Here is a 13,144-nt window from a genome sequence, read left to right as displayed (position 1 = left end):
GTGGGGTGCCATTTCCTCCTCCAGGGGCAATGAACGGAGGGGGTCCAATTTGAAAACGCTGGGGAGAAGAGTCAACAGACCATGGCAATTGACCCATGGGAAGAAGTATATAACCATGAGGCTTCCTGTCTGCATCACTGGAAGGAAAGGGAATTCATCAGCAGAAAACAGGAAGAGGAACAGATTTTGGAGGGCAGTGCGTAAGTTCCATTTGGAACATAATGAAATAATCTGGGAGCTTGGAAACCTAAGGCTGGAGATGCTGAGCCATGACTCCCAACCCTTGTAACCCACTCAAAGACTTAGCTCCCCCACTTCCCACTCAGTCCTGAACCCACTCCAGCATGGCTTCCAGACCCCAGCTCTGCACAACAAGACCACTGACAACCGCCCTGCTGCCAAAGGCGATGTTCGCTCTCACTTTTCATCTGAATCCTTCAGCAGCAATTGACTCTGCTGGCGATTCCTTGAGAGCATTTTCTCGAGTTTTCCTCCTCCTCTCCCAGTTCCTTTTGCTACTTCTCCGCCCCTTCCAGACCACAAGATGCCTGAGCTTTGCCAGCTTGGTCCCGGCCCCCTTCTTAACTTACTTGCTCTCACAAGGCAATTCATCCAGCTCCATGGCCTTAAATGCCACCCACAGGCTCTCAATTTATACTTCCTGTCTTGATCTCTTCTTGGAGCTCTAGACTCATACGCAACTGCCTATCTGAGAATACTGCTTGGAAGTGAAGCAGGCGTCCCAGCAACACTTGCAAAAGAGCCTGTTCTTCCTACAGTCTCCCCCACCTCCACTCAGGCCATCACCACACTCCTCAAGCCTTGGTTGATCCATCTCCCTCCTTCGCCACATCCAATCCACCAACAAAACCTGTTAACTCTATCTCAAAACGTGCCCTGAATCCATCCAATTCTGTCCATCACTCCTACTGTCATGATAAATATCATGAAAAGGGACTTCCTTTTCCAGGAGATAAATACTCATTTTCTTATACTGAACGTAACCTCTGAGTTTGATCATTCATTCAACAACAAAAAAATGTATTGATGTATTGTGCCTTAGACACTAGCAATGTGAGGAATAGCAGCAGGAATAATGCTAGGGTTGAGTTATGTACGCTCCACAACCTCAAGGAAATTTAGTGAGGGATACAGAAGTAAAGCAACAGTCAGAAGTTGATGTCATAGATTAGCACTCTGCTAATGCCAGCCACGCTGAGGATTCTCTAGGAATACAGAGGAGGGGGTGACTCACACACCGAGGACCAACGGGAAAGGCTTCCTGGAGAAGCCAGGACTGAACTGAGTCTTGAGGGAAAGTGTAAGTGAGGAGAACAGGTAACACTGATGAGAACACTGCAGATACTTTCCTCTTGACCATTAATGTCACCTTCTCAGCTCACCAAGTGAAAAGGCACAGGTGAGCAGGAGTTTTAAGTTCTGGTCACTCTCCAAACTCTATCAGAAATGGTTAATGGTAATCATCAATGTAAAACAGTATCCAAGTTAGTCTTTTCCATGAAGACATCCATCACACCCACATGGCCGTCTCCTCTCACTCACCTCCTACAGGACTCACGTCCATCAGTGCTATAACACTGGTACACTGCCTTGTAACGCCACGATTTCCATACGGGTGTCATCCCTATGGGGCTACCCAGGTGGCACTAGTGATAAAGAGCCCGCCTGCCGATGCAGGAGACGTCAGAGATGCGGGTTCCATCCCTGGGGCAGGAAGATCCCTGGAGGAGGGCATGGCAACCCACTCCAGTATTCTTGCCTGAGAATCCCATGGACAGAGCAGCCTGGAAGGTTATAGACCGTAGGGTCGCACAGAGTCAGACACAACTGAAGTGACTTAGCACACACGCCCTCTCTACAATCACACTGCCGAAATCCTGAAGTGCAAAGATTATGTGTCATCTGCCCTGACCACATGTGTGCACAGGGTCACACACGACATACACTCAGCAAGTCAGGTTACCAAGAACTCTGGCTGCAGAAGGACTAAACATACCTGCTTCTTAAAAGAAGCCCTTATTCTACCTAGGGGGGAGTTTATTCTTTATTAAAAAATAAAAGCTTGGCCACATAGTAATTCATCTGATATGATAACAACTTGTTTGCCTCTTGCAATTTCAAAACTCTGAGTCTCTTCATTTCCAAAGTTTAATAATATTTTCAGAAGATCAATTAAGTAGGAAGAATTGAAATGCCTCCCTTTAGGTTTTTACTATATTTTAAATTTTACTCAGTTCAGCAAATGCTATCACAAAATTTAGCATGACAAACCCCTGAAACTAAAACATTCAACAAATAACACTAGACTCAAAATCTAATAATATTTCCAAAGGGTGAAGCTGCTATTTCATCATTTTATCCACAGGGGTTGAGTTATGAGGGCAGAATAAAAACAAAAAAAAGCATCACATTAACAAATAAATCCATGGAATGTTGCAAGAAGTATATTAAATCTGTGCATGTATAGAAGTCAACTAAATCAGACCCACAGATGCAAACAGATTGGAGCCCTGGATAAATGTCTCCACAAACACAATCATCTCAGAGATGGAAGGATACTTTCTTTAAACACTAAACTGCTTCCCCAGGACAAACCCGTGTCAAAAACCTAACACAATGATTCTAGATGGCAAAATACCATTCAAAATGTAAGGTGCAAGATCAATTCTAACCTTTTTTCCACATTTGAAAATATTTAGGGGCATTTTTTTTGTATTGACCAGCAATACTTTTTGTATTAAACACAGTAGAAGAGTTCCCTTTGCTATGACTGAGGGCTAGGAAAGATCTTACCAGACCTCTCTCCTGAAAGACCAGCTACTACCCACTCTTATTTAATCTTTTAAGCATTCTGCAGTCCTGAAGATGTGTACCCTTACTGGCATGGTGAGTTTGTGGCTGAGAGGGTAGAAGTTGGATAAAGTTCTTGGGCCTCCCTTGTCACTCAGATGGTAAAGAATCCGCCTACAATGCAGGAGATCTGGGTTCGATCCCTGAGTTGGGAAGCTCCCCTAGAGAAGGGAAAGGCTACCCACTCCAGTATTCTGGCCTGGAGAATTCCATGGACTGTACAGTCCATGGGGTCGCAAAGAGTTGGACACGACTGAGTGACTTTCATTCTCAAGGGCGAGAAGAGCTGGCCCACGTGCTTGAGGTAATTTTCTCAAAACTTTAGAAGCCCTGTTGTCATTTGCTCCTTACACAGATCCTACAGAGGGGGTACGTTACAGAATAAGACATCTTTATTACACAGAATGAGAGGAAGCAATAACCAATAACAGAACCCAAGAGAATAACAGAACCACAGCATCTACAATGGCAGCAGAGAAAACTGGGGGTGCGAGTGTTAGAGACGGCTTCCAGAGGCCAGGCAAATAAGGACTGGTTTGTCAATGGGCACAGTTACCTAAAGAGTTAAGAAGAGAAATACAGGTTAAATATTTAAAGTGCATCATGGATTTGGCCTCCATGGAAGTCTTAACATAACACAGCCTTAGACCACCTTTCTCTGGCAACCTCAGTTGAAGTCTGGTGTGTCGTGCATCTTGTCCATTCACAAGCAACCTGTTAGAATGATCTACCTTGTTGACTACTGGCTATTTTTGTAGTTCTAGAAACATTCTTGCTGGGATACAGTTAATCTATTTGGAAACAGCTTGATCTCTTTGATGCTTGCTTTTCTGATTAGTTAAGCAGATCTGGAACGGGGCTCAGTCAAGGGCCAACTGTTAAGGGAAGCTTTCCCGAGGAATTTCCCCAGGAATTCTCAGTCTCTGGCTGACAGGCACTGCTAACTAATCCTAACGGGTGCGGTCCCCTCCTCCTCTTCCTCCCTGGATCGTTTGCTCATGTGAATGACCGGTCCCCTGCTGAACTTTACGGGGAGCCCTCTGCAGATTCTCGGTATTCCTGCTCTCTGGTTCTGAGCCCTGTAAACTCCAGCTGTCTTGAGTTTCCAGACGCTCAGCTCCACTCTTCAGCTCAGAGGGCCTGCCAGACTCTACCTGGTTTTCCTTTCTGCACGCAGCCTGGAAACTCTGCTGGCAGAATGCTGGAGCCACCACGGGGCTTGTCTCCTACTGACCAAGGATCTCTTCTCCTCTCTGCCCAGTGTAAAGTGTCCCAACGAGTGTTATTTCATTTACTGTGTCTGGTTTTTGGCTGGGTCAGGGGGAGAGTCAGTCTGCTTCCACGTTCTTCCACCTGGGGAGGACCCTTTACATAGAAGCGCTGCCTGAGGGGACACTGCTCATCTGTTTCCCACTCAGCACCCAAACCACCCTCCACACAGAACCTCAGGGGCTACTTAGTTGCTGCCTTCCTGCCCGTCTCCACCAGACCTCCTCTTCTGGTTCCAGTCACCTTCACCTTGGAGAATGCCCCTAGCTCCTCCTTGTCCTATTCTCAGCAAAGCCAGGCCTGTGGCAAGTCTGCCCAGCACAATCCCCTCAACTCTCTGAAATGTCATTTCTTGAAGCTCAGGAGTTTGGTGGATTATTCTCTAGAATGTAAGCTGGTCAAATACTACTAAAGACATGCCATAACATCTCAAATTTATCATTCTTTGCCCTAAAGACTTTTCTAAACTTAGTCTGCATAATTTCAGATGTGCAGATGACACCACCCAAATGGCAGAAAGCAAAGAGGAACTAAAGAGCCTCTTTTCTAAACTTAGTCTGCATAACCTCAGATATACAGATGACACCACCCTTATGGCAGAAAGTGAAGAGGAACTAAAGAGCCTCTTGAGGAAAGTGAAAGAGCAAAGTGAAAAAGCTGGCTTAAAACTCAACATTCAAAAAACTAAGATCATGGCATCCAGTCCCATCACTTCATGGCAAATAGATGGGGAAACAATGGAAACAGTGACAAACTTTTCTTGGGCTCCAAAATCTCTGCAGATGATGACTGCAGCCATGAAATTAAAAGACACTTGTTCCTTGGAAGACAAGCTGACAAACCTATACAGCATATTAAAAAGCAGAGACATCACTTTGCTGACAAAAGTCCAGCTAGTCAAAGCTATGGTTTTCTCAGTAGTCATGTATGAATGGGAGAGCTGGATCATAAAGAAGGCTGAGCGTTGAAGAACTGATGCATTTAAACTGTGGTGTCAGAGAAGACTCTTGAGAGTTCCTTGGACTGAGGAGATCAAACCAGTCAATCCTAAAGGAAATAAACCCTGAATATTCATTGAAAGGACTGATGCTGAAGCTTCCACACTTTGGCCATCTGATGCCAAGAGCCAACTCATCGGAAAAAACCCTGATGCTGGGGAAGATTGAAAGAAAGAGGAGAAGGGAACGACAGAGGACGAGAAGGTTGGATGGCATCACTGACTCAATGGACATGAGTTTGAGCAAGCTCCGGGTGATGGTGAAGGACAGGAAAGCCTGGCGTGCTGCAGTCCATGGGGTTGCAGAGAGTCAGACAGGACTGAGGGACTAAAAAACAACAGCAACAAAACTTAGTCTACAGTCCACATCAACAGCAACAACACAAACACAAAGAAGAGCACAGTTCCTTAGCTTTAGCTGTAATACATAAAGCAAAAGGAACAATGACTCTTTCAGAATATGCCTGGGCGCTAAATCATATCAACCGAAGCTGTGCCCCCCACTCACAAGAGACAGTTTATAAGGGATAACAATTAAGTTTCAAAGCCTAAATGAATTAGTGAAAAATGCTTCTAGAGTTCAGTATGCCCCGAAGCAGATTTCAAGTCCAATGGAAGGCTGTGTTAAAATTATGAGTCATTTATAATTAAGCTAACTTACTAAAATCACACTGTTCTTTAAGATGCAGCTATTTTCAGAGAAATTCTGATGGTATGCTCCAAACTGAAGGGGAAAACAAAGGATCTAGAACTCTGGAAGTAAAAAATATTTTAATTAGATCACTAGCTTATATATGATTTTAATGTCATTATTATGAAAGAATCTCAACAATCATTCTAAGGAATATTATGGTGGTACTGAAAAGATCACAAACTTAGGGAGCTCTGAATTGTACCTTTCCATTTAGCGCCTCTTCTTCACTCTCCTCTTCTCACTCTCCTTCTTCACTCACCTGCAGCCCCTCTGCAGGGGAGGGTGTCCTCTCCATCCCCGTGTGCTTAGCCTCCTTACTCAGGCCTCAGTCCTCACGTGTCCTCCAGGAAGGGCCCTCCCTCCCCACCACTGTCACATTACCCTGCTTTATTTTCTTCAATACAATTGTCTGAAAGTATCCTTTTTAAAAATCATGTACACATTTACCATCTATTTCTCCCCACATCCGTGACTACAAATGCAAATGTTACTCGCTCAGTCGTGTCCAACTCTTTCCGACTCCATGGACTGTAGCTCACTAGGCTCCTCTGTCCGCAGAATTCTCCAGGCAAGAATACTGGAGTGGGTAGCCATTCTCTTCTCCAGGAGATCGAACCCAGGTCTCCTGCATTACAGGCAGATTCTTTACCATCTGAGCCACCTGGGAAGTCAAATGCAAGCTGACTTCCACATCTCAAGTCCATTTCTCTCACTGCTAGCTTAGACAAACCCATGGAAATGGTCTTATGTTCTTTATTTTGGCTCATATAATCAATATTAATGCTTCTTAGTTGATGAAAAATATATTTCCTACTGGTTATGAAAACCTACACAAGGCATCCAGCAGTTACACTTATAATGGCTAATTCATCTTCTGAACCATCTGACGACCCAACTACTGGTACCAGTACTTGTCTCTGCCTACAGCCATGGTTTATCCACTCTCTGATGTCTATTCCTGCCCATAAAGGCAATCAGTCACACTAATATCACTTCATATGCAAAAGAGTTATTACAAAAGCTATTTATGGGTATTTCCCCCCACAACTACACAGTCGCTTATATGTCACGTTCATTAGACAACCAGCTAAAATAGGATGTCCTCCTTCCATGCAGAAACACTTAGGGCAATGCAGGCGCGTGCTCAGTCCTGTCCGACTCTTTGCGACCCCATGGACTGTAGCCCCCCAGGCTCCTCTGTCCATGGGATTCTCCAGGCAAGAACACTGGAGTGGCAGCCATTTCCTTCTCCAGGGGATCTTCCCAACCCAGGACTAAACCCACATTTGCGCTGTGTCTCCTGCACTGTGGGCAGATTCTTTACCACTGAGCCACCAGGGAAGTCCACTTAGGGTAAACCACCGATTCAAATGTTTTTCAAGGGTGGATGCACCCCAGGAGTGTTCTAAAGCTCTTTCCCTCTGCCCACACTGGAATCTGCCACGTAAGCCACATAACTGTTGGGATGGGTCACATTCATCCTTTCACAGGAGGCAGGAATTTATCCTCTGTGCCGAGAATGCTTATCAAATACATGATGAAATGTCATATATCCACTCTCAACTACAGATGCACCAACTCCTGGGATGGATTCCGTTTGTTCCAATGCAGCAGTCAGAAACGGACCTGGCCTTAACCTGGCCCCAAGGCAGTTACATGAGTTCATGTACTAATAATTCAGCCTCTGTCCCAACTCCCACAGCTGCTGCCAGCCCAGTCCCAGTCCCTGATGGGAGCGGGATGAGACAGTGCTCTATGGACACGCCCAGCGCCAGAGGTGAAGGAGACATTACCTTTCAGTCCCCTGCTCTCTCCACCCTCATCGAGTTGTCCGACCCAGATTTTCTGGAAAGCTATGTAGTGGGTGAACACTGTAATGCCCTCACATCATATGTGATGTGTGAAGTCTCTCAGCTGTGTCCGACTGTTTGCAACCCCATGAACTATAGCCTACCACGCTCCTCCGTCCACAGGATTTTTCCAGACAAGAGTACTGGAGTGGGTTGCCATTTCCTTCTCCAGAGGATCTTCCCGACCCAGGGATCGAACCCAGGTCTCCCGCATTGTAGGCAGACGCTTTACCATCTGAGCCACCAGGGAAGTCACATCATATAGCCAACCCTTATATTACATGTTATCTCCTCCAGAGCCAGAAAAGAAAAATCACTAGTTTAGTTTGTAGGGCTGCTTGTTAAAGAGGAAGGAGGTTTATTTCTAAGAGACTCTTCCCTTGTGGACCACAGATGTTTAATTTGGAGTTTTGGAAAAATTTTTCAATGGTATACTATAGGATACCAACTCACTGAATTTTAATATATATTACACACAAACTGGTTCTGTAAGCAAGTAAGCTGTGAAGTGGTGAGTCAAACGTATTTCTCTATCATGAGAATTCTCAGAACCCTTAACACACTGGCATGTACTATGTGTAATACATCACCATGTGTACGTGTACTACAAAGTTAAATGAGGCAAATTCAGGCTCAAGTGTTTCTGGAACTTATTTGATCGTGGACTGTTTTATCAGAGGCTATCTTTTCAGTCCTCTGTTCCTGCAAAATACATCAGGAAGTGCTGCAGCTAACAAAAAAATTATGTTTATCAAAACAGTACACGTATATTCCTTAGGTCAAATAGTACTCACAAGGGTTCATGATGAAGCAGATCAGTGCCTCACTCGGTGCTCCCCATCTTTCTGTCCTTTTTTTTTTTTTTTAAACTACATCAGGCAGCATGCAAGGTCTTAGTTCCTAGCTGCTGCTGCTGCCGCCAACTCACTTCAGTCGTGTCCGACTCTGTGTGACCCCATAGATGGCAGCCCACCAGGCTCCCCCGTCCCTGGGATTCTCCAGGCAAGAACACTGGAGTGGGTTGCCATTTCCTTCTCCAATGCATGAAAGTGAAAAGTGAAAGTGAAGTCTCTCAGCCGTGTCCGACTCTTAGCCACCCCATGGACTGCAGCCTAACTTGCTCCTCTCTCCATGGGATTTTCCAGGCAAGAGTCCTGGAGTGGGATGCCATTGCCTTCTCCGTTAGTTCCAGACCAGGGATCAAACTGACGCCCCCTGCACTGGAAGGGCAGACTCTCAACCACTGGACTATAAGGGAAGTCCCTGTCCTGCTTTTTTGAAAGCAGCTACAGTCAGTTCTCCCAGTATTTACCTCATTTTTTCTAAAGAACATGTCAACACTGATATTTATTCATTTTTTCCCATTTTAAATATTGCTTACTGATTTCCTGCTGTGAAAGCTGAGGATTAGCTTCCTTCAACCCCTCCCATCCCTCCACACAAACATGCCTCCACTGCATCTTCCCAATAACCTACAATTCTGGCTTGACTCCATATGCCACATTTAATTATTATCAGAATATATATATATGTATAAAATCTATAACTGAGCCATGTATTGTATCATTTCTTTTCTTGTAAAACTGCATTTTCTTAGTGTTAAGAGTCAGCTTATTTGCTTAGTTTTTTAGAAAACATTCCTATCACTAATACATAATCAAACTCTCCAATCAGAGCTTATAAACCCAGCTCAACGTGCTCACACACACTAGACAGTCTCCCCTGGAAAACACTGCTCCTGGAATCCTCTGGGGGATCTTCCTGCTTCCGTCTGGGCTGCTCTCCAGACCTGCTGAAGCTTTTCTTCACCATCATCCGAGGAATTCTGTTTCTCTCGAACTGGACACATCCGCTAAGAGCAGCTCGTCTCTCTTCCACACTCCGTCTTCCTTCTTACTGGTTTATTCCCTCATTTGTAAAGCGTATCCTCCGGCCACTTCCTGATAAAGTCTGCACATGAGCTAAACTGGAGCCCCTTGTATGTCTGGAAGTTACTATTTCTTCACACTGACTGAAACTTTGGCTAAGTAAATAAAATGAAAGGAAAAGTTGCTCAGTCGTATCCAACTCCTTGTGACCCCATGGACTATACAGTCCATGGAATTCTCCAGGCCAGAATACTGGAGTGGGTATTCTGGAGATCCAGAATACTGGAGTGGGTAATACTGGAGATCCAGAGGATCTTCTCCACCCAGGAATCAAACCCAGGTCTCTCCCCTTGCAAGCGGATTCTTTACCAGCTGAGCCACAAGGGAAGCCCAAGGATACTGGAGTGGGTAGCCTATCCCTTCTCCAGCAGATCTTCCTGATCCAGGAATCGAACCGGGGTAAGTAAATATACAGTAAAAATCATTTTCTACTTACGGGGTTGCTGCGGAAAAGCTGCAGTTCCTTAGGACCTTTATGAAGGCTTTCATGGTTTTTCACCCTGACTCTAGTGCAGTGTACAGAAGCACGTACTGAAGACGGCTCTCTCCCCACTCATTACGTCCTTGCTGGACCCTTTCCAACTCAGTCATATCCTTCAGTTCTGAACAATTTTCTTGTATTATTACTTCTTTAGTGAATTTGTCTCCTCTTTTTCTCTTCCCTTTCTTTCTCAAGCTCTTAGTATATAGGACTTAAAAATTAACTCTCCAATTTTCTAAGCATTCTCAGCTTTTCTCAGTCTTTTTGTTCTTGCATGTAAAAGTTTAACGTTATCTTTTGTTCTTTTAAAACAACTTTATTTTTTTAATTATTTATTTTTGACTGCACTGGGTCTTCGCGGCTGGGTGCAGGTTTTCTCTAGTTGTAGCGAGAAGGGGACCATGCTTCGTTTCACGGTGTGGGCTTCTCACCGGGGTGGCTTCTCTCGCTGTGGAGCACAGGCTCTAGGTGCGCGGGCTTCAGTAGTGTGACTCCCCAGTTCTAGAGTGCCGGCTCAGTGGTTGTGGCACGGGCTTAGTTGCTCCATGGCACGTGGAATCTTCCTGTACTAGGGATTGAACCCGTGTCCCCTGCACTGACAGGTGGATTCTTATCCATTGTACCACCAGGGAAGTCATAACATCGTCTTTTAATGCTTCACTTAAAGCCTTCTACTTCTGCAATCACGTATTTGATGCCCAAGAGCTTTCTTGTTCTCTAATTATCCCTTCTCTAGAGCATCCTGTTTGTGCCTCATAAATGCAAAATGGTCTCCTGTAAGATACACCTGAGGTTATTAATTAGTTTTTGTTCTTAAGTTTTCTTCTGCTCCCATCACAGTATCTCATTCCTCTGTGGGTCTTTAAAAATAATTACTATTTTTAATTTATTTTGGCCCTGTTCATTTTGGAACCTTTCTTCAATTGGGTATACTCGTTAGCTGAGCATTCATACTTAAGAGTGAGGCACCGCCAGGCTGATGAGAAGCATACAGAGGTGTGGGGCCCATCATCAGGGGCACTAGGGTGCAGACCCAGCGTTTCATCAGAGGCTCCCGGTGTCCGTCCCTGCAGCTCCTTTCTCGCAGGCTGGTCAGGCTCTCAGATGACCTCTCCAATTCTCTGCCCGGGGAGACAAGTCTGACTGCCAGGGTTCTGGGAGGCGCCAGAAAGAGGCCTAACGAATGATGTAATCTTTTAAGAAGTCTTTCAAATGCTAGTCAAGAAAAGTTTTACAACAGGATAGAGGAAAGCGAATGGCTTGCCCCAGAGCACAGAATCAGTAGCCGATGGAGCCGGGACTGGCGTCTTCTGATTCTATCAACAGTGCTCTCTTTCTACGACACCACCCCAGATCTAAAATGATATTTCCGTTACGTGACACATGTTAAGACTTGCCCAGTGTCCACTCTGGCTTTTACTTAAATTACAGATGAGGCTGTTCTCCAAACACTTACTTTTCATTTTGTAACATATAAACTATAATGTACTAATGTATCTAATATATCTAAGTCACTGGGTGAGAGTGAAGAAAAGAACGACAAATAAAATTTCAGTGTTCCAAATCTTATTACCCATCTCCAGCTCTGGTTCGCCAGTGTTCCAAATCTCATTACCCATCTCTGGCTCACCCAGTGAAAACAGTGACCACGATGCCCACTGTGGCAGGGCATGCACTGCGTCTGGTAACGGCTGCCTCACGGACTCCTCACCACGACTCCAGGAGGCGGGGACACTGTCATGGTCACTGTAAGCTACACACATTGAGGCTAAGAGATTCAATAACTTCCTGAAGGTCTCATGCACAGTATGTGACAAAGCTGAGCGCCTTTCCAGTCAGCACTCAGGTTCCTTTTCCTCCTGCTCTAAAGGAAAGACAAGAAAAGGAAGCAAAGGGAAAAGGCCACCCAGGATCTGCCGCTTGGAGGACACGAGGTCAGGGGTTCTCCTCTCTCGGATGTTCTGTCTGTTGCACTGCTCCCTCCACCGTTTATCCCATACTCAGCTTTTCAGAACTCATCTCCATAAAACGGCAACTGATAGTGATACCAACAAAACAAAACCAAGCAAAACATGTTTGGAAAGCTTATTAAAGAGCTTTACCTGAAACCCCTGTCTTTTATCACCCCAAACTTATAAAGAGTAGCGTGTAAGGTTCTGTGGGAAACTTTGAGATTGCACATGAATATCGGGGCCAATTTCCCAAACTCACCTCTTATTTTTCTTGTAATTTTCCAGTTGCTGGGACTGCATATGTTTGTGTCTCTCTAATTCACACTGTCCACATAAATCCTCCAGATTCAGCAGGTGGTTTTCTACCTCCTCAAAACTAGCCTCTAAATGAGCTGAAAGTATACAAGGTCAAAAGAAGAAATTAATGTCAAAAAGCAGAATCCTTGATCATGGAGAAAAGAAAAAGTGTCTAGAAGTTAAAAGTTTGAACTGTTGAGATTATTTTGCATTTATTTAAAAATTTTATTAAACTTTCTTGAAGCAAAATGTACCAACATTAAAATATATTTCAAATTATCTTGAGTATATTTTTATATCTCAAACATTTTTAAAACACAACTTCCCAAAATACTTTACACTTCATTAACCAGTATAGGGAAACAGAGTGTCTTGATTAATCTGATGTTGATATCCTAATGATCACATATACCACACATGAATAATCAATTTCCAAATAATAAGAGTATATCAAAATATAATTAACACAAATTATACCAAACATAATTTAATATTTGAGATTTCAAGTTACTTTAGCATTGTTTTGCCTTGAACATGATATACATAAACCTCCAAGGCACTGAACACTCAGGAAGCATCGCTCACTGTCCGCTCGTCTTTCAACCACTCCACACTGCCTCTAGGCCACGAACTCGGCAGATGGAGATCCTCTGTCAAATCCTTCATTTAAAACAGTGAAGTCACAGCCTGCAGAGATTACTTCAGTGCCCTGCCCAAGGTCACCTAGCTAGTGATGAGCAGTCAGGGATCAAAACTGAGTCTCTCTTTCACACAATGATTTCCAGTTGATAGGTGCTTAAGTAAA

General features: G+C 44.4%; 1 protein-coding gene and 1 long non-coding RNA gene across 18 annotated transcripts in view; both read right to left on the bottom strand.

The window, feature by feature from the left end:
* Nucleotides 1-13,144, bottom strand: part of DTNBP1 (dystrobrevin binding protein 1) — a 191,300-nt gene that overhangs the window by 49,272 nt on the left and 128,884 nt on the right. For 12 of the 17 annotated variants that reach the window (XM_086370226.1, XM_086370222.1, XM_086370224.1 and 9 more), the window contains one exon: nucleotides 12,302-12,434. The exons of 4 other annotated variants lie outside the window; for them this stretch is intronic. In XM_086370226.1, the coding sequence (XP_086226352.1) occupies nucleotides 12,302-12,434 (133 nt within the window). Of the gene's footprint in view, nucleotides 1-10,405; nucleotides 11,267-12,301; nucleotides 12,435-13,144 lie in introns of those variants that run through there. One more of the 17 variants, XM_086370233.1, reaches the window with a different exon arrangement.
* LOC147347712 (uncharacterized) lies at nucleotides 3,242-5,894 on the bottom strand. Its single transcript, XR_015152517.1, has 2 exons — nucleotides 5,799-5,894; nucleotides 3,242-3,427 (listed from the first exon to the last, which is right to left on the bottom strand). It is a non-coding gene; the product is annotated as an uncharacterized LOC147347712 (long non-coding RNA).

This window comes from Bos grunniens, chromosome 23 (genome assembly GCF_055505025.1).
Source record: "Bos grunniens cultivar Pamir isolate PY7600 chromosome 23, Bosgru_T2T1.0, whole genome shotgun sequence".
NCBI classification, from domain to species: domain Eukaryota; kingdom Metazoa; phylum Chordata; class Mammalia; order Artiodactyla; family Bovidae; genus Bos; species Bos grunniens.
Note: the sequence above shows the minus strand (reverse complement) of the source record. Positions and strands in the feature narration are given on the sequence as shown.